Source organism: Cibotium barometz, chromosome 24 (assembly GCF_041138505.1).
Source record: "Cibotium barometz isolate CiBa-2024 chromosome 24, ASM4113850v1, whole genome shotgun sequence".
Taxonomy (NCBI): Eukaryota; Viridiplantae; Streptophyta; class Polypodiopsida; order Cyatheales; family Cibotiaceae; genus Cibotium; species Cibotium barometz.
Genome location: NC_141069.1, coordinates 1,070,346 through 1,091,929, shown reverse-complemented (window position 1 = coordinate 1,091,929; position 21,584 = coordinate 1,070,346). Strand labels below are relative to the sequence as shown.

Sequence of the window (21,584 nt, the reverse complement as noted above, 5' to 3'; positions counted from 1 at the left end):
AGAAAATAATTTGAATTTTTGGCGCCTTTCAAATGATAACTAGATGCAATAAACATAATATTAATAATAATTTACCTAGATACATAAGCAATTGGGTATCTAAGTTGGAATATGTACAAGAGTACAAGGAACATACTTTGAAATTCCGTGCAAAAACCAAGGTAAATGCTACCTTCAAAGCACATGATATTATCCAAAAGATCAAAATATCCTCATAAAACCATGGATAGAAGCATAGGAGCAACTTTGAATCCATGAAAGCCATAGTTGATCATAAATATCAATGCATGCCATCTAATGGTCATGTGATCATGCCAAAATACGCATTAAAACTAGTGGGGCCAACTCATCAATCCGGAGTATATGAATGTGGTGTCATTTAAGCAGAACTCCCAAGTAAGCAAGTGAAACACATGTGTGTATTACTCATTAAAAAACCCTAGCATTTGGTGGCTAAACAACGATAAAAATCATCAAAACACCATCTAGAATTAATCCACATGAAAATAACTACTAATACGAGGCATACTCGCATTAATGATATGCAAATAACCCGCATCTATCTAATGTCAGCATGTGAAAACGTACTTGATTACTAAAATAACCCCCAAAAGTAAGAAAAAAGAATTATCATGAATTTTCCCTAACTTTTCCTATTTTTCTAGGGCCCCAAAATTTACTAATTTTGAACTTCACCAGATCCTATCTTATGGCACTCCAAATATTAATTTTCTAGAAAATTTTAGCGATAAAATTTGGTAAAATACAATTGGTATACAAAAAAATCAATTTCTAGAATTTCTAAAATATTTTTTAGAAATTTTCCTAAGTCTCGTAATCATAAATAGAATTACCCCGAGAATCCCATCGATCACGAGATTTTTTAATTCCGACCGACAATCCTCAAATCCAATTAAAATCTACAATTTTAATGAAATTTCTAATTTGCTGGGTAAAAAATAGATTTTGACAGAAATCGAACAGTCATGGGTGCCCGAACTGACACGCCACATGCTAAACAACAAACTTAGATATTCGAAAAAATGGAAAAAACCTTTGTCTAAATTTTCATGAATTTTTTAGAATTTTTTAGAAATTTGAGTGTACCCCGAACGCACAAGAATACGAAACAGACACACATTTGGGAACCCGAACAGTCACCCCAGAATGCGGACAGCCAAGGGTTGCGGAAACCAAAAAGACAAGAAACTCTCGGAATTTGAAAGGTTTAAAAAAAGGACCCCAAAGGCCAAAGGGTTCAAGAATTCTGTTTTAAAAAAACATGAGAATTGAATTATTTTTTTAAAAAAAAGCTTTGAATCAAAGCTTAATATAGCTTTTTTTTATTTTTATTTTGAAGAAACGTGGGGAGGGTGCACGCTGCCACCGTGACTAGAAAAAACCCACCCCCTCCCCCTGGCTGTGCACGATTGCATGAAGGAGGGAGGAGAAGCAAAAGCTTCTCTTTTCCCCTCCACTTCTCCATCTCATTCACCTATTTCAACTACATCTCTCATCTCTTCCTCCCTTCCTCTATCAATCATGGTTGACAAAAACCACTAAAATGATGCAATTAGAGATTAATCCATTTTACCCACATAAGGGGTGTTCCCACACGCGGAAGAGAAGAAAGAAGGGAGAAAATCCAGAAAAGAGCGAAGAATCGATCATCACAAACAAGGGAGAGAACCCAATACACAAGAATGAAATCTATTACTTATTTTTAGCAAAAAAATCAGCAAAATTCAACCCACATGCCTGCGAGAAACCCACAAAAATGTGATAATTACCACATTCATGCTCAAAAAATGTCCTAAAAATTTAGGATAAATTCCTAAAAATTGTAAGAATGTAGGGAATCCTTTCTACCAAAAATACCCGCAATAGCATGTGCGGTATTTTGGTTAAAAAATCTGTAAAATGCTTGTTTTAACCATAAAAATAGAGAAAAATAGCATTTTCACTCTCGAAATTTCCCCACAACGTCGATACTGCCATATTGACATTTCCAACGCATAGACCACCAAAACAAAGCAAAACATAACATTGTTTTCTTAGTAAATGTTTAAAATTTACTTAAAAAAATAGTAGAAAATTGGTATAATGAGAGAATTAGAAGGAGAAAAAACACCAAAAATCAACTAGAGACCGCTTGATACCACTGTTAAAATCCCATATATCTCTCTAGCTAATCATTAAGCATAAACATACATAATCCAGGCATATACTCATTCACCCGCTGACCACCCCCAAGCCCAAGGGTGCACACATCAACATACATTAAGAACCACATACCTAACCTTGGTGTCCCATACCACCAAGAGGTATTCCTTCAATCATCCAGCAGCACATACACATAGCTCTAGCATGAAATGGCAAGAGAGTAGAATATCCCTTGAGAGTGCCCCATGCCCCTAATATATAGGAGAGCTCTGAAGTGACTCTTGGCCTTCCATTTCCAGAGTGACTCTTGGTCTTCCATTTCCATGTGTGACCCTTGGTTGTCTGACTCCCTCAACCACCCAAGGTTAGGTCGAACCCTTGCCCCACTAGAGCATGTTCCCATGCTCCCATGCTCACATGCCTAGGGTGGGTTAGTCTCTTAGTATATGCACATATAATGTGCACATAACATACTTCCCCTCTCTCTCGAAACATTGCACTCTTGCAATGAAAAGAAGGAAACCTACGCTGAATGTTCTCAACTAACTCCCAAGTCCAATCCTCGATTTCCATATCTTTCCACCAAATTTTAACCTCACGGTCATGCGATTTACGAAGTTTTATTTCCTTGAATTCAAGTACCTTTTCGAGTTCATGTGGAACATAGGATAAATCCTCAACCTCAACATGTTCTTGAGGAGTAACTATGTTATTGTCACCTCTCCCAGCTTCTCTTTTAGTCTACTGACATGAAAGACTGGATGAACTCGGACATGTGGAGGTAGTCTTAGCTCATATGCAACCATGCCAATCCAACGTATAACCCAGAATGGACCACAATATATAGGAGATAATTTTGAGCACTTTCCTATTGACAAAGTCCGAGAACCTTTAGGAAATTTCAAATAAACCAATGCTCCTGGCTCAAAAGATGGAGGTGAGCATCCCCTATCATCCGCATAAAATTGTGCTCTATCCTCAGCACTCTTGAGAGAATCCTGAGCTTGGGTCAACATTTCCTACATATCATCCAAGAAATCTCTCAATGCATCAAGCTCAATGTCCTTAAGACGGACATCAACAGGTGCCCTGGGCTGATACCCATACATAAGCATGAAAGGACTATAGCCGTATGCTTAGAACTGTTATTGACAAATTTCATCATTGGAATATACTTTTTCCAACTCGATGCTTTTCGAGAGATATACGCATAAAGCATATCCTCGAAAATCTTATTCACATGCTTTGTTTATCCATCAGATTGTGGATAATGAGAGGAACTCATACTCAAAGTAGTTTTCTCATTATTGTAAAGCATTCAGAATAAAGTAGGAAGACATGGAATTATAGCGGTAGGAACCAGTGATCCATTGGCGGCTCAACGTACCCACATTTGCATAGGGGATTATCGGCATCCTGAGTTACCCATATCAACATAGGGAGTCATCAACGTCTTGATTAGTCACATATGCATATCCATAAACCATCAACTGGAATGTATAAATCACCTAAAGGATGAAACTAGAGAAAGAAATGCCAACAAAGGAAGAATCCAAAATTTCTTAATCCGAACACAACAAGATAAACTCGTTGAACTCTAAAGAAAGAGATTTCAACAAGTGAAAATGCCGACAAGATTACACCCATCAAAACATACAGGCTATAGATAAAAGAATTTTATCTAGAAAACGCTAACACTACAACTTCGAGATGAAGTCAAAAAATGAGATAGAGGATTGTCTTTGAATGTTATGGTCAACATGCCAAGCGATGTAAGTAGGGCAATAATCCTGAGCCCAAATTATCCGATAAGATAATATATGTGAGGGATCGCTAGCGCCCCATACCACCATGATACCACCCTAAAGGAAGACAAGCACACAATGAGAGGTACTACAATGCATCACGGCTCTAGCGGGAGAATAAAATTTTTTTCCTAGATAATGTGACGCTATTTGCATGGCTATACATGGAACAGGATGTGCTGATAGAGCTAACGTGTAGTAGCCATGTGTAACATATAGCCATGAAATAGCTATGACACGGTCGATGCCAGCACTATCACTACTTACACCACTCTCTCTCACTATTTCATGGCTATGTCCTTCATTCTCTTGTAGTGTAGAGAGAGAGAGAGAGAGAGAGAGAGAGAGAGAGAGAGAGAGAATATAGAGGGTGTGACATGAAAGAGAGAGAGATTCTAAAGAGTAAAGAATCAAGGAGCTATAGATATTCATGTTATTTTTATCACTATAAGTGTCATTTTAAGTGACACAAAACTATTGACAATGTTTGTGTGACTTAGGAGTGTTGCTACATGTGTCGTTTTTGACATTCATAACTTTTTTAGGAGTGTGGTGCTACTAGAGTGTTGTTAAAACTCCCTCTCTCTTCTTGTAGTGATGAAACATTTTGAGAATAATTGTTAATTAGCATATGTTTACCTCTGGTGATATTTTTAAAAAACAATCACATACCTAGTAATTGTTTTAAAAAATAAACAAAACAGCACAATAAAATGTTATAATAGCCTTTATCTATAAGTAAATGTTTATAAGAAAGTGTTTGTTTACTTGATACAAGGTTCATGCCACTGGACTAATTAGAAATAGAGGATGTTTTTGTAGTGCATTTATAGTGTGCTTTAAAAAATATTTAACATATTTTCAAAATGAAGTTAAAAAATAGAATTTTTTTAATGGCGTGAATGATGACCATAAAAGATTGCTTTTCTCGATAAAAACTTGATTTAAAAAATTAAAATCTTGTGTTCCTATGTATGTTTATTATTTGAAATACTATACTTAAAGAGAAATGAATCTTTGATAATTAAAGTCTCCAAAAGCCACAAAAATGGATTTTCCTTTGAAAATTTGATGTTAACACCACTTATTTTTAGGATAGGCAAATATTTTACTAGGGTACAACCTCACAAAACTATGCTAGCATATCATTGTAGTGCTACTTGGAGCAAGGAGGAGCAAGAGAAGAAAGAGTAAAAGAAGACGAGGAAGAGAACTTCTTCCTTTTATCATCATCGTCTTTCTCCAACTTATAGTGTTCTTCTTCCTCGTCTTTTTTCTTCTTCTTTTATTTTGGAAAGATGCAAAGAAGAAGGATACAAGAAAATAATGATGATGAAGAGGAGGAAGGAGAAGAAGCGTGGCTTTTTTTCCCATTTTTTTGGGTTTAGTCTTGTGTTGAAGAAGAAGATTGAGCATAGGTTTTTTTAATCACATTCTTTGAGCTATTTTGTTTTGTTGAGGAAGAAGAAGAGGAGGAGAAGCAAGAGAAGAAGAAGAAGGGTGAGGGGGAGGAGGAGGATGAAATAAAGAAAAAGATTCTCCTTCCTCCTCTTCTCTAACAAACTTGATTGGACCATTTTGCTTTTATAGCAGTAGATCGTTACGTACTTTTCTTTCCAATCCAACCATAGAGTGCTCAAATTATTAAGCTCAACTATTGGTGGCAACTTGTGGGGATTGATCAATGACATGATAAGGTCCTTAACGCTCTTTATTGACACAATACATTCTTGCATAAACATACCAAATTATCTTCTTTGACCCTATAAGTGGGCAAGAACATGATATTGTACTATGTATGCATGCTGCTAAATATACCATTTTCGTACTTGCATTCGAGCTCCTTTGGAAACAAAAAATGACATTGTGTCCAATTTACACATTTTTTCTTTGTTCTCAAACTATTTTTTAGGCGCCCATGATTGTATATTAAAACGTAATCCATGGGCTAGATTAAATGATTTTTTTTAGTATACCCAAAAAAGAGCAGGAGGATTTAAAAGGAAACTAGCAATACTACGAAATTACTAGATTATGAAACTAGAATACTAGAAGAGCAACATGATTTAAAAGGAAACTAACAACGAAACTAGAAGACATTGAATGACGTTACTAGATGTTGGAATTAGGGTTGCAGGAATGCACACACAACTTCAAGAAGATGAGGAAGCTTGAGCACAACACAGTAGTGTATTATGAGTGCCAAAAGATAAAGATAACAAGCCCTAGAAGATAATGGGCGTATATACAATGCACGGGGGAAAAAACCTCCTAGTGAGGGAAAAAGTGCCCCGGCGGTCCTAAGTGTGTTCACACACATCACTACTATAATATGGTAACAAATCCCCCCTGGAGTGATGCGGTGAACAAGAGCTAGCACTCATGTATAGGGAAGTGTCTAGCTATGTGGACGAATCCACAAAAGGGAGTAAGCCCAAAGCTTTGCGAAAAGCTTCGAACTTCTCACGAGGCAGAGCCTTTGTGAAAAGGTCTGCAAGGTTATCCTGTGTTGGCACATAAGCCAAACTGATCTCTCCTGCAGAGAGTCTCTCCCTGACATAATGGTAGTGCACCTCAATGTGCTTCGTACGAGCATGGAACACTGGGTTCCGCGCAACTGCCAATGCGCTCTGACTGTCAGTGAAGATGGTGGTGGCAGATGGCTGCCCAACACCCAAATCAGCCATAAGGCGTCTGAGCCACACACACTCAACCGTAGCTGTGAAAGCTGCCCTGTACTCAGCTTCACAACTAGAAGTGGCCACAGTAGGCTGCTTCTTGCTCAACCATGATATGCATGAGCTTCCAAGCATGAAGCAAAAACCACTCGTGGACACGCGTGTGTCATAACAACCAGCCCAGTCAGAATCTGAAAAAGCATGTAAATCTGGCGGCAATGATCCCCCCTTGGGATAAAACAACCCAAGATGCCGAGTACCACTCAAATAGCGAAAGATACGCTTCACTGCCTGCCAATGCTTAATGCCTGGGCTATGCATAAATCTGCTCACCTGTGAGACTGCAAACTGAATGTCTGGCCTCGTAATGCATACATAAATGAGGCAACCAACAGCTGTCTGATAGAGTGTGACATCAAAGTGATCTCCAGCATCATGAAGACTCAACTTCAAACCTGTCTCCATTGGAGTAGCAATAGGCTTGCAGTCTTCAAGGCCAAATCTCCGCAACAATGTTTCAATATACTTTGTTTGACACAAAGCAATACCTCCATCACACTGCTTAAATTGTATCCCCAAATAATGATGCAAATGCCCCAAATCTGACATCTCAAAAGAGGCATTCAAATCAGCCTTAAAATCAGCAATATGACTCTCATTTGGTCCTGTGAGCAGCATGTCATCGACATAGAGAGCAATGATTAGATGTACACCATCCACACGTTTAGCATACAAAGTGCTTTCTGTTGGACTATTCTGAAACCCATGTGCAGTCAAATATGCATGTATTTTTTCATACCAAGCTCGTGGAGCTTGCTTTAAACCATATAAAGCCTTTTTTAACCTGCACACTTTGTTTTCCTGCCCTCTTTGAACAAAACCACGAGGCTGCGATACATACACCTCCTCATGCAAATCTCCATTTAAGAACGCAGTCTTTATGTCCAGCTGATGTACATTCCAACCATTATGAGCTGCTAATGCACAGATGCTACGAACAGTGGTCATACGACATGTGGGAGCAAAAGTCTCATCAAAATCAATGCCCTTCTCTTGAGCATAACCTTTTGCAACAAGCCTAGCCTTATGGCGATCCACTGTGCCATCAGGCTTACGCTTCAATTTGTATACCCACTTAGTGCCAATGGCCTTCTTGCCAAGGGGCAAGTCACATAAAGACCATGTACCATTCTTCATAATAGCATCGTATTCTGCTTGCATAGCAGCCATCCAATTTTCTGAACTTTGTGCCTCATCAAATGAAACAGGCTCACTTTCATCGCACATACTAGAAACAGCCAATGCATAACAATCTGACGCATAAGAGGCACCATGAGAGCCAGAACGAGTGCGACTAGACAAAGGGGCATCCAACTTGCTGTCACGCAAAGTCTGCACCAGCCATCTAGGCATATTCCTAGAGCCCTCAATCTCTTGTCTCTCATCCTCAAGTGCATCATGCACATCTGCATCAGATATAGGCTGATCTGTGCCATCATTTAAAACCTGCATAGGCTGAAAAACTGCCTCATGAGGTATTGCACTTGACTGTGCACCACTGAAAAGAGGCAACAATGTATCATAGACATCACGTGAGCTGATATCTGTCTCTTTAGTACATGAAACCAAGGGCTGAACTGCATCTTCCACAAATACAACATCACGGCTAACCAAAATGCGCTTTGTCTGTGGATGATACAAACGATAGCCTTTGCTCTCAGCACTATATCCAACAAAAATACATTTGACAGCTTTGTCATCCAATTTTCTGCGATGTTGCACAGGCACTAATGCATATGCCAGGCAACCAAAAACACGTAAATGGCCAACAGATGGCTTGCGGCTATGCCAAGCCTCATATGGAGTGACAACCTGTAATGCTTTGGTGGGACACCTGTTTAGTACATAAGTGGCACACATGACAGCCTCAAGCCAAAAACCATGTGGTAGACTTTGACTCTTAACCATACATCTTGCCATTTCCATGAGAGACCTGTTTTTTCTCTCAGCCACACCATTTTGCTGTGGTGTATACGGCACTGTACATTGGTGTTTTATCCCACGCTCAGCCAGAAATGCATTAAATTCTGAAGACATATACTCCCCCCCTCGATCTGAACGGAGGGTGCCCATCTTACTTTCTGACACATTTTCAGCCATAACCAAAAACTGTTTGAAGCACAAAAACACTTCGGACTTTGCCTTCAAAGGATATACCCATGCATGCCTGGTAAAATCATCAATGAAAGTCACGAAGTAAAGGTAGTTTCCAAATGATGGAGTTTGCATGGGACCACAAACATCACTGTGAACAAGCTGCAATCTGCGTTCAGCTCTCACTGATCCATCTTTGGGAAAGGAAGCACGCTGCATTTTACCCAATATGCAGCCCTCACAAACATGCTTGACAGGTGCCTCAAGCTTAGGCAAAGAAGACACCATTTCAGATTTCTGCAGGCGCAGCAAACTTGCAAAATTCAGATGACCAAAACGTGCATGCCACAGTTTTGCATTTGAAATAGCCTGCGTATCCATAATAGCACATGCTGAATCCTCTACACATTTGCCATCCATATTGAGCTTATACAGCCCTCGACATAGTGAACCAGATGCTACAATGATGTCACCACAAGAGAGATCATGAACAGTACATCTGTCATCCACAAATTTTACAACCAAACCTGTTTTGGCAAATGCGGAGACTGACAGCAGATTCTTTTTGATCCCTGGCACATACAATGCATCAAAAAGTGTAAAGGTGTTGCCATTTGCAACATTCAGCACAATCTGTCCAACTCCTTTAACGGGATAAGAGGAGTTATTGGCACAAGTGACAGTATTCCCTGTGGGAGCAGACTCAAGGAAAGTGAATAAACTGTGCTGCGAGGTGATATGCTTAGTGGCACCACTGTCAAAGTACCATACATCTGAATCTACTGCAGACATACATGTGTCATGCAAAGATGGGTCATAACTGCACTGCGCATTGAATGCCCATTCTGTATCTAGCACAACATTAGCAGATTCATTGTTAGAAGGAGAGGCATCTGCAACAGCCATACCAGCCTCTTTCTTCTTAGCCTCTTTCGCAGCCAGCTTAGGACACGCTTTGATGACATGATCATTTCCCTTACAGTACTTGCAAAATGTCTTCTGTTTGTCACCCTTCTTCTCATCTTTGTCTTCCTTCTTTGGTTGCGCAGCATTTGCAGATTTCTGCTTAATAGAAGAAAAGCCAGCTTTACCTTTCCCGCTTCTCTGACTAGCAACGAAAGCTTGATCTGCGACACGCATAATATTCCTGTTTTGCCTTGACTGGTCTTCTTGCAGCAAAACAGAAACTAACTCCTCAAATGATAAGGCATTGGGATTGCCTTTCATCATCAAGCGAAGAGTGGAAGCAAAACCCTGATAAGAATCTGGTAGACCATTCAAAACAGTCTGCACAAGTGAACTGTCTGACAGGATTTCATCTGCAGAAATGAGCTGCTCTTTGAAATCCTTGATCTTTGTCAAAAAGCTATCCATAGAATCACCTTCGTTCATATGCTCACTCTCCAACAGTTTTCGGAGGTAAGCAACACGAGCCTCATTTCTTGCCTGATACAATGTGGCAAGTACATCCCAAGCATCCTTAGAAGTCCTGCAGGAGCGAATATGTGGGATAATGGTACGTTTGACAGACAGCGCAATCAAGGCATGAGCCTGCGCATCTCTACCATCCCAACGAATCTGCTCTGCTGAAAGTGGTGGTTCTCGAACAGCTGCTACAGCACTTGTGCCTGCACCATCATCAACAGTACCTGTTTCTGATGTGTTTGCAGCATTCCCAGCCACAATAGGACGTGCATCAATACCCTGCACAATGTTCCATAACCCCTTTGCTACCAATACATGTCGCATCATATATGCCCACAATGGATAGTTGGTGCCATCCAACTTATCCTCAGCAGCCAACATGCGGAATACATCATTGTTGTCAGCCATGGCCAATGACTGTACTACTAGATGTAAATGCTGTCTGTAAGAGGAAAACCTGTATAAAATCGACCTGTGCTATGTAGCACAGCCCAAAACAGACAAATGGGCACCTGTCCTGCAGATTTTAATCCTGACAGAAAATCTGCACAGTAGGACGATTTTGCCTGCGCAGTACTTGGAATGCAAAAACGGAGGGCGAAATGACTTCAGATCAAAATTCTGAAATGACCAAGCCGTACGGGCTCTCCCACGGCATATACTAACCTGCAGACGCTCGTGAAACCTCGTCGCAATCGGAGGAGATGAAGCGGCAGGTGCCGGTGATGCTGCCCGGGAGGAGGAAGCCTGCTCTGATACCAATTGTTGGAATTAGGGTTGCAGGAATGCACACACAACTTCAAGAAGATGAGGAAGCTTGAGCACAACACAGTAGTGTATTATGAGTGCCAAAAGATAAAGATAACAAGCCCTAGAAGATAATGGGCGTATATACAATGCACGGGAAAAAAAACCTCCTAGTGAGGGAAAAAGTGCCCCGGCGGTCCTAAGTGTGTTCACACACATCACTACTATAATATGGTAACACTAGAAGACACCAATAGCAACCAGATTATGCCGAATGACGTCACTAGAAGACACCAATAGCATGATCAAATAGGACTGAGGATGAAATATGTGGACAAATGATGTGACAAAAAATTAACATATTTTTTAAGTTATGATATTAAGTGCATCTTTTTACAGCCTAGACGTCAACTTAAAGCCTAGAAATGACCTAGGCCCTCGTTTAGCCATTTTCAAAACCCCCTATTTATCATAAGTTTTTTTAATCACATACTTTGAGCTATTTTAGGTTGGCCTTCTCTCCAAGGTTAAAAGGATAGCATGTGAAGCCGTCCAAATCTTTATATGTGAAGCTTTCTTTCTTGTTGGGAGTGGCAAGAAATTGGCTAATAAGTTTGAGTGGGACATTTTTGTAGGAATTAATGCTATAATGCCCGCAAGTGTGTGAACGCATGTGAGCAATGAACGGACACACGAAGAGGCACAACTCAATAACTATAAATAAATGTATTCTCTCATCAATCAATCAACAACGATTCATCAACTACCAGCGACTCTTGCTTCTAAGCGATGGCGAACGATCTGAGTAACAGTTAATTAATGCTTATCAATTAATGTTCTGCTAATGATGTTTTAATTAATTGTAATCGCTACCTCCTCCAAACTTCCACATGGTATCATCGCCTGCTTTTCTGGAGAGCCTGTGTGGGCCTGCATCGCCTCTGCCACCTTCGCAAGCCAACCAAAATTTCTTGCACGATTGACCACCACCATCCCGCCATCGCGTGCTTGCAGCCCACCAGCATTTCTAGGCTTTCGCCTCCTCTCACCTACCTTAGAGCAACAAAAGAAGCGTATTCATCTCAAAGCAACGCAATTCCATCGGCGCCTTGGATGCCCACGCTGCCCCTATTGCCAAAGCCACCACCACCGTTGGTCATAACGCCACCGTTACACCCCATTTTTGTATCCATTACTGTGAAATCCACCAGCCCTTCGCTTGTGTCAGTGCTGCATTACCTTAGCAAACTGGCTATTAAGCCTTTTCTTAAGGGTGCCAACAACCCCTCAAAGCAGCGCCAACCATCCTTTTACGCTTCTGTGCCAATCCCACGCCAACCCCACTATCTCTTGTGCATGCACAACACCCGTATCATTGGTATTGTCGTGTCCTTCGTCTTTCTGTCGTGGCCATCACTTGCTTGTCAATGGGCCTCGGTGTACGAAGCAGGCACAAAACGTCCGTGCTTCTTCCTCAAGTCTACGGTCTCACCACGTGCCCTAACGATAATTATAAATATTAATAAAACACACACACACTCAATACTTTATTTATAATCAATCAAAAATTAACTTTATATTTAATAATTCACTCACATCATGAACATGCCTAAAAATTCAGGCTATTCATGAGCGCAAACATGCCTACACTTTCAGGCTATTTGCGTGCACACATAACATTTTATAAAAAAATGATAAAAACTTTTCAAATAATAATAATGATGATTTTTTAAAAAAACAAACAAACAAATAAACAACACAAATGGGCAAAGACCCACAAAAAGGCAAAGACCTACCAATGGACAGTGACCCGTAAATAGACCCAAAGAGGTCCGTCCTACAACGGACACTAATATAAGACCTGGGCAAACAAATAAGACCAAAAAATAATAATAATAATAAAGCCCAAAGAGGCATCAACCCGTTGGAGTGTTGGCCACACCCACGAGGTATGATATTAAAACAAAATTATGGGTGATATAATCGTCCACCCTAAACGCCCAAAGTGGCATGAAACAACAACCCAAACAGGGAATTACGAATCCCCAAGAGGGAAATAACTATGCCCAAAGAGGCAATTGAGCCCATTGGAGTGACTGCAGCACCCACGTGGCCAATCCCAGAAAAAAAAAAACACAAACTAAAACGCCGAAAGTGGCGAAGCCCAAGAGGCATGGAAACACAAAAGGGTGTTAATAAAGGTCACCCAAAATCTCTCTTAAAAAGGACAAATAGGTGTGACGCTATATCCTTAATAAGAATACCACTGTCTTTGACAAGCTACCTTAATGTAGCCTCTGAGCGATGACAAATTAAACTTAATTGTACATACACACTTGTAAATAACATCGTTTCACACATATATATTTTGATCATTCAACTCATACTCATATATTAATTTCTCTTTTGACATGTACAAATGCAACTACATTTCATTCCCTTTATGTGCTTGAGGGGGAGAGCTCAATGGATGGTTCAAGCTCACAAAGAGAATCAAAGTGTTGCGGCTATAAAGCATCACCGACATCATTATTTCAAATGGAGTACCTAAAGTTGTTATCGTCATCATCAACATCGACATCAACACTCATATACTTTTTAACCTTGTTCACCACATTCAATTGTTCACTCATGATGTAAACGAAATATCATGTCTCATGCATTCACAATACATACATCACTATAGACACATAGCATGCTCTCACTTACCCTTATGCGGACATTCGCATTAAGGGGGAGTGTAGGAATTAATGCTATAATGCCCGCAAGTGTGTGAACGCATGTGAGCAATGAACGGACACACGAAGAGGCACAACTCAATAACTATAAATAAATGTATTCTCTCATCAATCAATCAACAACGATTCATCAACTACCAGCGACTCTTGCTTCTAAGCGATGGCGAACGATCTGAGTAACAGTTAATTAATGCTTATCAATTAATGTTCTGCTAATGATGTTTTAATTAATTGTAATCGCTACCTCCTCCAAACTTCCACAATTTTCTGTTTAAAAAGCTTTTTGTATTCCGTTATGTTATAATATAGTCCCTCCTGTTCAGTCTGTTTTAAAAAAGAAAAAAAAAACATGGACAACGACGTGGTTGAAGAGCCGTGATAAGTAACGACTCCTGTTTCAACGACGTGGTTGGAGACAACGACGTGGTGGAAGAGCCGTGATAAGTAACGACTCCTGTTTCAACGACGTGATAAGTAACAACTTCTGTGTCAACGACGGCCAATATCAAGTCTTTTCAACTCACACGACTCTGTATAAGAAGTTACCCACCACAACGTGACTACTATAATAGATTTCGCGGCGATATGCAGTGACTGCCAGTGGGTACTGAATCTTGTGACGCAGCGCACAGAGGTACCCTTCCGCCACGACTTTATAAGTACTTGTGTTACGTGTGTGAGACCTGAGTACTTCCGCTTTTTAATTAGCAAGCTCGTTTTTAAGCGTGTAAACCAAAACCTCAGATAAGTTCAAATGTCATTTATATACTAATACAGTTCCCAACGAAACTAGTCAGGCAGGCTAGCTTCTCCTACACCATTTGTAATTGCACCGCTTAAGATTTGATTAGCTGGTATTTGCACCGTTTTAAGATTTGATTAGCTGGCCTTGTCGCGATGTGATTAATTAACTAACGATGCGAGAAGGCATCGATATTAACTCAGAGAGAGGGCCTCTTAGCTTGCTTGGTGAGGCTTCGCGGCCTCTGGTTCTCCTCGACCTCATCATTATCCTTTCCGAGTTTCAGCCTTTAATGCTTGCACCCTTCAGAAAAAATTCGCATGAAAAGCATACATTTAATAAGTTCACAATCTAGCTTTGACAGGGAAGAAAAAATCCTTTATTTTAAAAGAAGACCGTCTTTTACCTTTCTCTTCTTTGATCCAGAAACCGAGCAAGTGATGCCGTCCTAGCGTATGGAAGTTCTGTGTTATCCAAAAGAACAATTAAAATCCATTGATTAATATTAAGGAGATACAACTGCTCTTATTTGCAATACATGATCTATCTGCAGTAATTAAACATTATTCGTGATAGTTATATTACCTATATGCGATCGCTTGATAAGTGGCTCGACTTGCTTCGCATCAGATATATTGATGATATTGTGAGAGGGCGGAGACGACAGATTTGTGCAGTTCGTAATATTGAGTCCTGTATTTTCCGCGCTGAAAGCTACTTTCGAATCAAAATATGGAGCAGCAGGCTTTACGAAGTTACTAACAGTAATAGGTGACTGATCAGCACTGCCTGCGGCAAGAAGCATGATGGCTTGTGCCTGCCAACAAGCGTAATTGATAAATATGAACGCTACACTAGTTAAGCCATAAATTACCTTAAACTTCTACCATAAGGATAAATTACCTTGTCAGCTGCAACATCGTCGTAAACGTGCACCATGCCAGAATAGAGGATTGTGAGCTGCGCTTGATTGACGGGGGTGGTGGGATGCCTACACAATATACGGCAGTTATGCATTTTCATTAAATATATTCGGTCAGTTATGTGTTTTGCAACATAACGATTAGAGAAAGAGGAGTCCTCGTTCACTAAAGTTATATTAATTAAAGTTGTGTAGCCTACACCTCAGGCCGGTAGTCTCTTGTGGCGGGAAAGACTTTAATAAAAGAGGGCGGATAGTAGGCGCCGTATCTGCAAGACTCTTCTTCTCTCGCCGCACTCCACCTGCTTAGGAAATATTAATTACAGGGCACATTGCAAGCTCTTTAACGAATTCACATCAGACGTCATTAGTTGGGATAATCTAGAACAATTAAGCGCGATGAAATTACGCAAGATTACGAGACTAAATACCTCCTGCAAGCTGCAAGTCCACGCTCACATTGACAGAAGAAGGCTGGTGATGGAGGTTGTGGAGATGGTGGGACGGTGGAGCTGGTGACAGCACAGCTGCACTAGTATCATTGATCTGCTCGAAGGTGCGTTTCAAGGAGAGGAAGGCTCTCTGATCGCGGGCCATGACGGAGTCGCCGGAGCAAGGCGCACAGTTACCGGAATTATAACTACGATGAGAAGAAGAAGGTGCGTTTCAAGGAGAGGAAGGCTCTCTGATCGCGGGCCGGAGTCGGAGCAACGCGCACAGTTACCGGAAATATAACTACGATGAGAAGAAGAAGGAGAAGATAGACGCATGAGCAAGTCTAATGTTTCGTCCGACATATTCTGAAATGGAATGCTAGTGATGCTGCTATTAAGCAATGCCAATGCTGTGATCATGAGTACTGCCACTGTGTGCCTCGTGACTCGCCACATATTTGTGCACATGTAATCCATTCGATGTTCTCACGGCAACATGTGTAAAAGTTGGCCGGGCCCGTTAGTCACGGGCCAAGTTGCCAAGGTTCTACATATGTTGTTATTGCCTCGTGTTCCCTGCGTCGTCAGCTTTAGTTCCCATCACATTTTTCTCGAGCACTGCTAACTCGTGGCTATGTACCGTCACCCCTGGGCCGTGTGCCGTGTGTCGCCCGTTTTCCACTCCATTCCAATGTGCCATAGTAATTTGGCAAGCTATTCTCCCAACCTAGATACCCGTATTTCTACCAGACCCCGGTTGTGGCACGTGGGAGTGCGTTTATTTCAACCAATCAATGCTTTAAAGTTTTTTTTTTAAGTTCGACGATTTTTATTACATGAGGGTCTGCATACCCTTCTTACAAACACACACACACCTACGGGTTTAGGAGGTACAAGGTAGCACCATATGCAATGTAGGCAACCGTGGATAGAACCCATTACCTTGGGCTAGAAGTCATCCACTTTAACCAACTGATGCTTTAAAGTTACTGAGATGTTATTATTGGAAGTATCCTCTTTTCCTCTTTTGTGGCCAAAATTGACTTGTTGATTTCTCCCCATCTACTCAACTTCTTGCAATTCCCTTCAAGCCACACACTCAACACCTTTAAGGGACTTCATTTACTAAAGGGATTAGGCAATTATTTGCTATACTGCTGAAAATCACTGGTTTACAAGCAACTAGTCTTTTGGTTAATACTACTTGTTCACACAACCATGCTAGCATATCATTGTAGTGCTTCTTGGAGGGAGGAGGAGCAAGAGGAGACAAAAGAAAATTATAGAAAAAGAGGAAAAGAACTTCTTCTTCTACATATGTTGTTATTGCCTCGTGTTCCCTGCGTCGTCAGCTTTAGTTCCCATCACATTTTTCTCGAGCACTGCTAACTTGTGGCTATGTACCGTCACCCCTGGGCCGTGTGCCGTGTGTCGCCCGTTTTCCACTCCATTCCAATGTGCCATAGTAATTTGGCAAGCTATTCTCCCAACCTAGATGCCCGTATTTCTACCAGACCCCGGTTGTGGCACGCGGGAGTGCGTTTATTTCAACCAATCAATGCTTTAAAGTTTTTTTTTTTTAAGTTCGACGATTTTTATTACATGAGGGTCTGCATACCCTTCTTACAAACACACACACCTACGGGTTTAGGAGGTACAAGGTAGCACCATGCAATGTAGGCAACCTGGGGATCGAACCCATTACCTTGGGCTACAAGTCATCCACTTTAACCAATTGATGCTTTAAAGTTACTGAGATGTTATTATTGAAAGTAGAGAAATTACCAATAATATTTGTTCCTTGAAAATAAAGATATCAATTCTGAAGTTTCATTTTCAATCGGACAAAGAATCACTACAAATTGGGTTTTTTAAAGGACCCCCATTGCTTCTTTATTAGGTTAAAGAATTAACACATTAATAGCACTATGTGTTGGCTCGAATCTCAAGTTTAATAAGTCCAATAGCTAGGCCCCAACTTGTTTTCCGAGCAAAAGCAACTAATATTGTTGGAATATGCCAAATTCCCTAGGTTTTCTCCTTAAGGTAGAGTAAATTTCTTGTTCAGCATCAGAGTTGCGAGGGTCTTCGTTTTTCGAAGATTTTCACACTCGTCTCCTTTTCTAGCCTACAACAAGATTCCACATGTCTCTTTGCTTCTGCATTGTTGTGCTTCTCCCTCTATGAACATCGCAGCTTATTCTCCCTCTCCCATTACCATTGAAGCATGGACTCATTTCTCTCTCTCATTGGGCCTTGCTTTCGAGGCGCAAAGGCAACTCCCCCCACTGTGAGTGCACTAGCTCGTTCTTCATATCTTGCCTTCCAGTTCGCAAATGCAATTCCCTATTCTAAGTACACTAGCTTGTTCGTTGTATCCTCACTGTGTTGTCACACTGGAATGCTCCATAGCTATGGGGAAAATGGAAGAGTTTTCTATGCCTAAATGGAGCCAAGAAGAGAATGACCTTCATGATAGTTCTCTCTCACAAAAGTCGGATGAAGAAGAAGCAAACCTATTCATCAAGCAACCCATCTATTAGCATGCAAAAATCCAATAGCATAGAAGAAAGCAAGAGTAGAGATGAGAATAGCTCATGAGTATTCTATTGGAAGGGAATAAATGTATATTGCTTATTGTTAAAATTGACTTTTATACAAGTGACTAATTTTCACACTAAGCTAACGAAAATGGACCAGCCCACTACTACTAGTCTTAAGCAGGTGTATACGTAAAGTTCTTAAACGTCCCTCATTTTGACATGGCAAGGTCACTTTATATGTGCAAGAGCCGTCTTACAAAAGATGTGAGCCCCTTCAAGCAAGTAAGATGGCAAAGCGTCTTAAGGCAAGATGGGTAAGCGAAAGCATGTTAATGAGAGAAGTGGTTAACATATCCCCCTTCCTAATGGTGATAGCATCCTTGCATCACCCTGGTTGGTAGTGAAGCTTGCTGTCGGGTCAGAGAGGTGTGGATCATCGAGGATATGTGATATTGGCATGTAATGTTAAGTAGTAGATTCAGGATAGATCCAAACCAAATGCAAGGCATATTGGTGATAAGCTTTGAGTAGCCCTAGTGGTAGGTAGCTTACTGAGGTGGCATGAAAGGTATATGTGATGTAGAAATTCTTCATGTGTAGACTCTCCTTCTAGTTTGGAAGTCGCTTAGTCCCTTCAAATTCAATCGGTTGGTAAGTGGCTCGCACCTTTTCATTCGTGGAATTAGTGCCAAGACCATCATTGAATGTTTTGAGTGGGGTAATGACAGTCCCAACACAACAAGATATTATTCCTAGATCTCATATCTTGATACTTAGAGATTGAGCTTCTTCATGGCTAATGCATTAGCCATGGTGAGGTTATGTTCGTATTGATTTAGAGTCGAAGCAAACATTTTCTTTGAAGAGCTTTCAAGGTACCTTAAAGGTTGATTGTTATCTAGGTGATGTGGGCTATATGGCCCATCCAAATATGTAACTAGAGGTGCATGGATGATGTGGGTTATACCATGGACACCATTGGAAAGCCCAAACCTACCATGCTCACTAGCTCAAAGCTAACGAAGTGAAGAGAGCTTACCTTTCATGTGTCATTAAAACTTGGTTGCTTACATGCCATCTCATAGGAGAGGGCCGAGGCAACTGCAAAGATACTAGCTAGCACTTGAGAAGACCCACCTACCATCACCATTTTCCTGACCAACGAGAGTTGTCCACATCGAGCTTCAAACTCCAGAGTGTTACAAGTGTTAAGAAATGTGGTGTCATTGAGCATAAGGAAGAGGTAGGGAGTGAGAATGAGTGGCCAAGCAAGAGCAAAATCTAGTATATGAAGCCACATGAGCAAAGGGAATTATCCCACATTTATATACAAGCCCAAGTGTGTACCTCTTCATATAAAAGGGGGCCATTTTATGCAATGAAATATAAAGCAAGCTCTCAAGTCTCTTTTATGAGTACAAGTCTCAATCTTGTAACCTTATTGTGTTTAATTAGTTTAGTCTATTTATTATAAACATGAGTAAACTTAGGTTACACCCACCTTAGATTAGTTCACTCTAATCGCACTAGATTAGTGTAGGATTAGCACAACTCACCTCCATCACCATAGCTATGCACATGGTACTCATGTTTCTCAACACGGTATCAGAGCCTCCCCTTTCTCCATGAGCCTTTCCTAGTGTGTAGTAGCCAAACCCTAACATATTAATGTAAAAAAAACTTGAATAGGGCATTAATCTTGATCATATCCTCTTTTCCTCTTTTGTGGCCAAAATTAACTTGTTGATTTCTCCCCATCTACTCAACTTCTTGCAAAACCCTTCAAGCCACACACTCAACACCTTTATGGGACTTCATTTACTAAAGGGATTAGGCAATTATTTACTATACTGTTGAAAATCATAGATTTACAAGCAACTAGTCTTTTGGTTAATACTACTTTGTTCACACAACCATGCTATTGCTTCTGTTGTGCATACTCCCCACAATTTTGACATGGTATCAAAGCCTTGCAAAGGCTAAGTTCCTCTTTAATCCCCTTTTCTTTCTCTCTCACTATCATAAGCCATTCACATCCTCATTAAGAAGGACACTGGTAGAAGAAGGTGAAATTCTGCCTTGTAACGGAGTTAGATATTGCCCTTGTGTTGATAAATAAGCAGTAAGACCTCTCCCAAATCAATTTCCACATTGGTGTATGTATTTCTGCATCATGATGAAGTGGAAGGTGGAAGCAAGAAGCATATTGAGAAGCATATGTATAAGCTATTGAAATATGGGTGGCAGCCTTGTGTTAGTCTATGTGTGGCAGTTGGACTAAGGAAGCTAGCATGATTGGAAGGAGACATGTACGCATGAAGCATGTCTACCATGAGAAAGGATTGGAGAAGCATGAAGATGCAACCAATCAAGCCAATGTAATGAAGAATGGTACATCCAAATCCCACTTAAAGCTTGTCTTTTGCAAGAAGATGGTTTCATCAAAGCGAAGAAGCAACAAGGGTGGTGCATGAAACCACTATGAAAGAGATGGTGCCAAAGATGTTACTAAGGTTTATGGGATTTTTGGAAGTTCCTCACATGATAAGAAACTCTTCTAGTTGAGGAGTGAAGCACGCTTACTAGAATTGGGAGTGAATCACGTTTCTCTATAACTCATCACTTTTGTAAAAGCCTAATCTATAAAGGCTACCTACCTTGTCATCTATCCTATGGTTGAGAGGGAGTCTTTTTGTTCTTGTATGTCCAATGCTCACCTTGCTCCATGTTTGGCATTGTCCCATGGTGGCATTGAAATATATGATGTACAAGTGATAAAGGGTAAGATAAAGAGGTCATGTAGGTGTGAACACACCCCAAATAAAGCGGGCATGTGGGTGGAAAATGAATCTAGGGTTGGCCCAACCGTAGCCCTTGGTGAACCCTATATAAAGCACAGGCGGCTTCACTTTTTGTAACACAAAAAACACAACACAACACAAGTAACACAACACTTGAGGGTGAAGGTTAAGCCAGCTTCGGAGTGGCTGAAATAGAAGGTAATATAGAAACTTTCTATACATCTTGTGTTCTTGCTCTATCTCATGTATGTTGCTCTATCTTGCCATCAACTATTGCTTCCGTTGTGCATACTCCCCATAATTTTGATAAGTTGCTCTCGTTATCTTCACTGAAATGGCTCGTAAAAGGAAAGCCATGAATGATATCACAAATTCTATATGTGTTGATCACCGTTCTTCTTTCGCTTGTCATGAAGGAAATCCCTCCATGTT

At 40.6% G+C, this 21,584-nt stretch overlaps 1 protein-coding gene across 2 annotated transcripts; it reads right to left on the bottom strand.

Annotated features, from left to right (window-relative positions):
- Nucleotides 1–14,450: 14,450 nt before the first annotated feature.
- Nucleotides 14,451–16,199, bottom strand: LOC147624779 (protein TIFY 6B-like). 2 transcript variants are annotated; one of them, XM_086818846.1, is made up of 7 exons: nt 15,806–16,199; nt 15,577–15,676; nt 15,356–15,443; nt 15,038–15,269; nt 14,859–14,916; nt 14,700–14,755; nt 14,451–14,610 (listed from the first exon to the last, which is right to left on the bottom strand). In XM_086818846.1, exons 1-6 carry the CDS (start codon nt 15,969–15,971, stop codon nt 14,719–14,721), a joined length of 681 nt encoding a protein of 226 aa, XP_086674972.1. In that variant the 5' UTR covers nt 15,972–16,199; the 3' UTR covers nt 14,451–14,610; nt 14,700–14,718. The 2 variants fall into 2 exon arrangements, with proteins under 2 accessions (XP_086674972.1, XP_086674971.1); XM_086818845.1 differs by having other exon boundaries at nt 14,451–14,755; nt 15,806–16,198.
- Nucleotides 16,200–21,584: the final 5,385 nt, after the last annotated feature.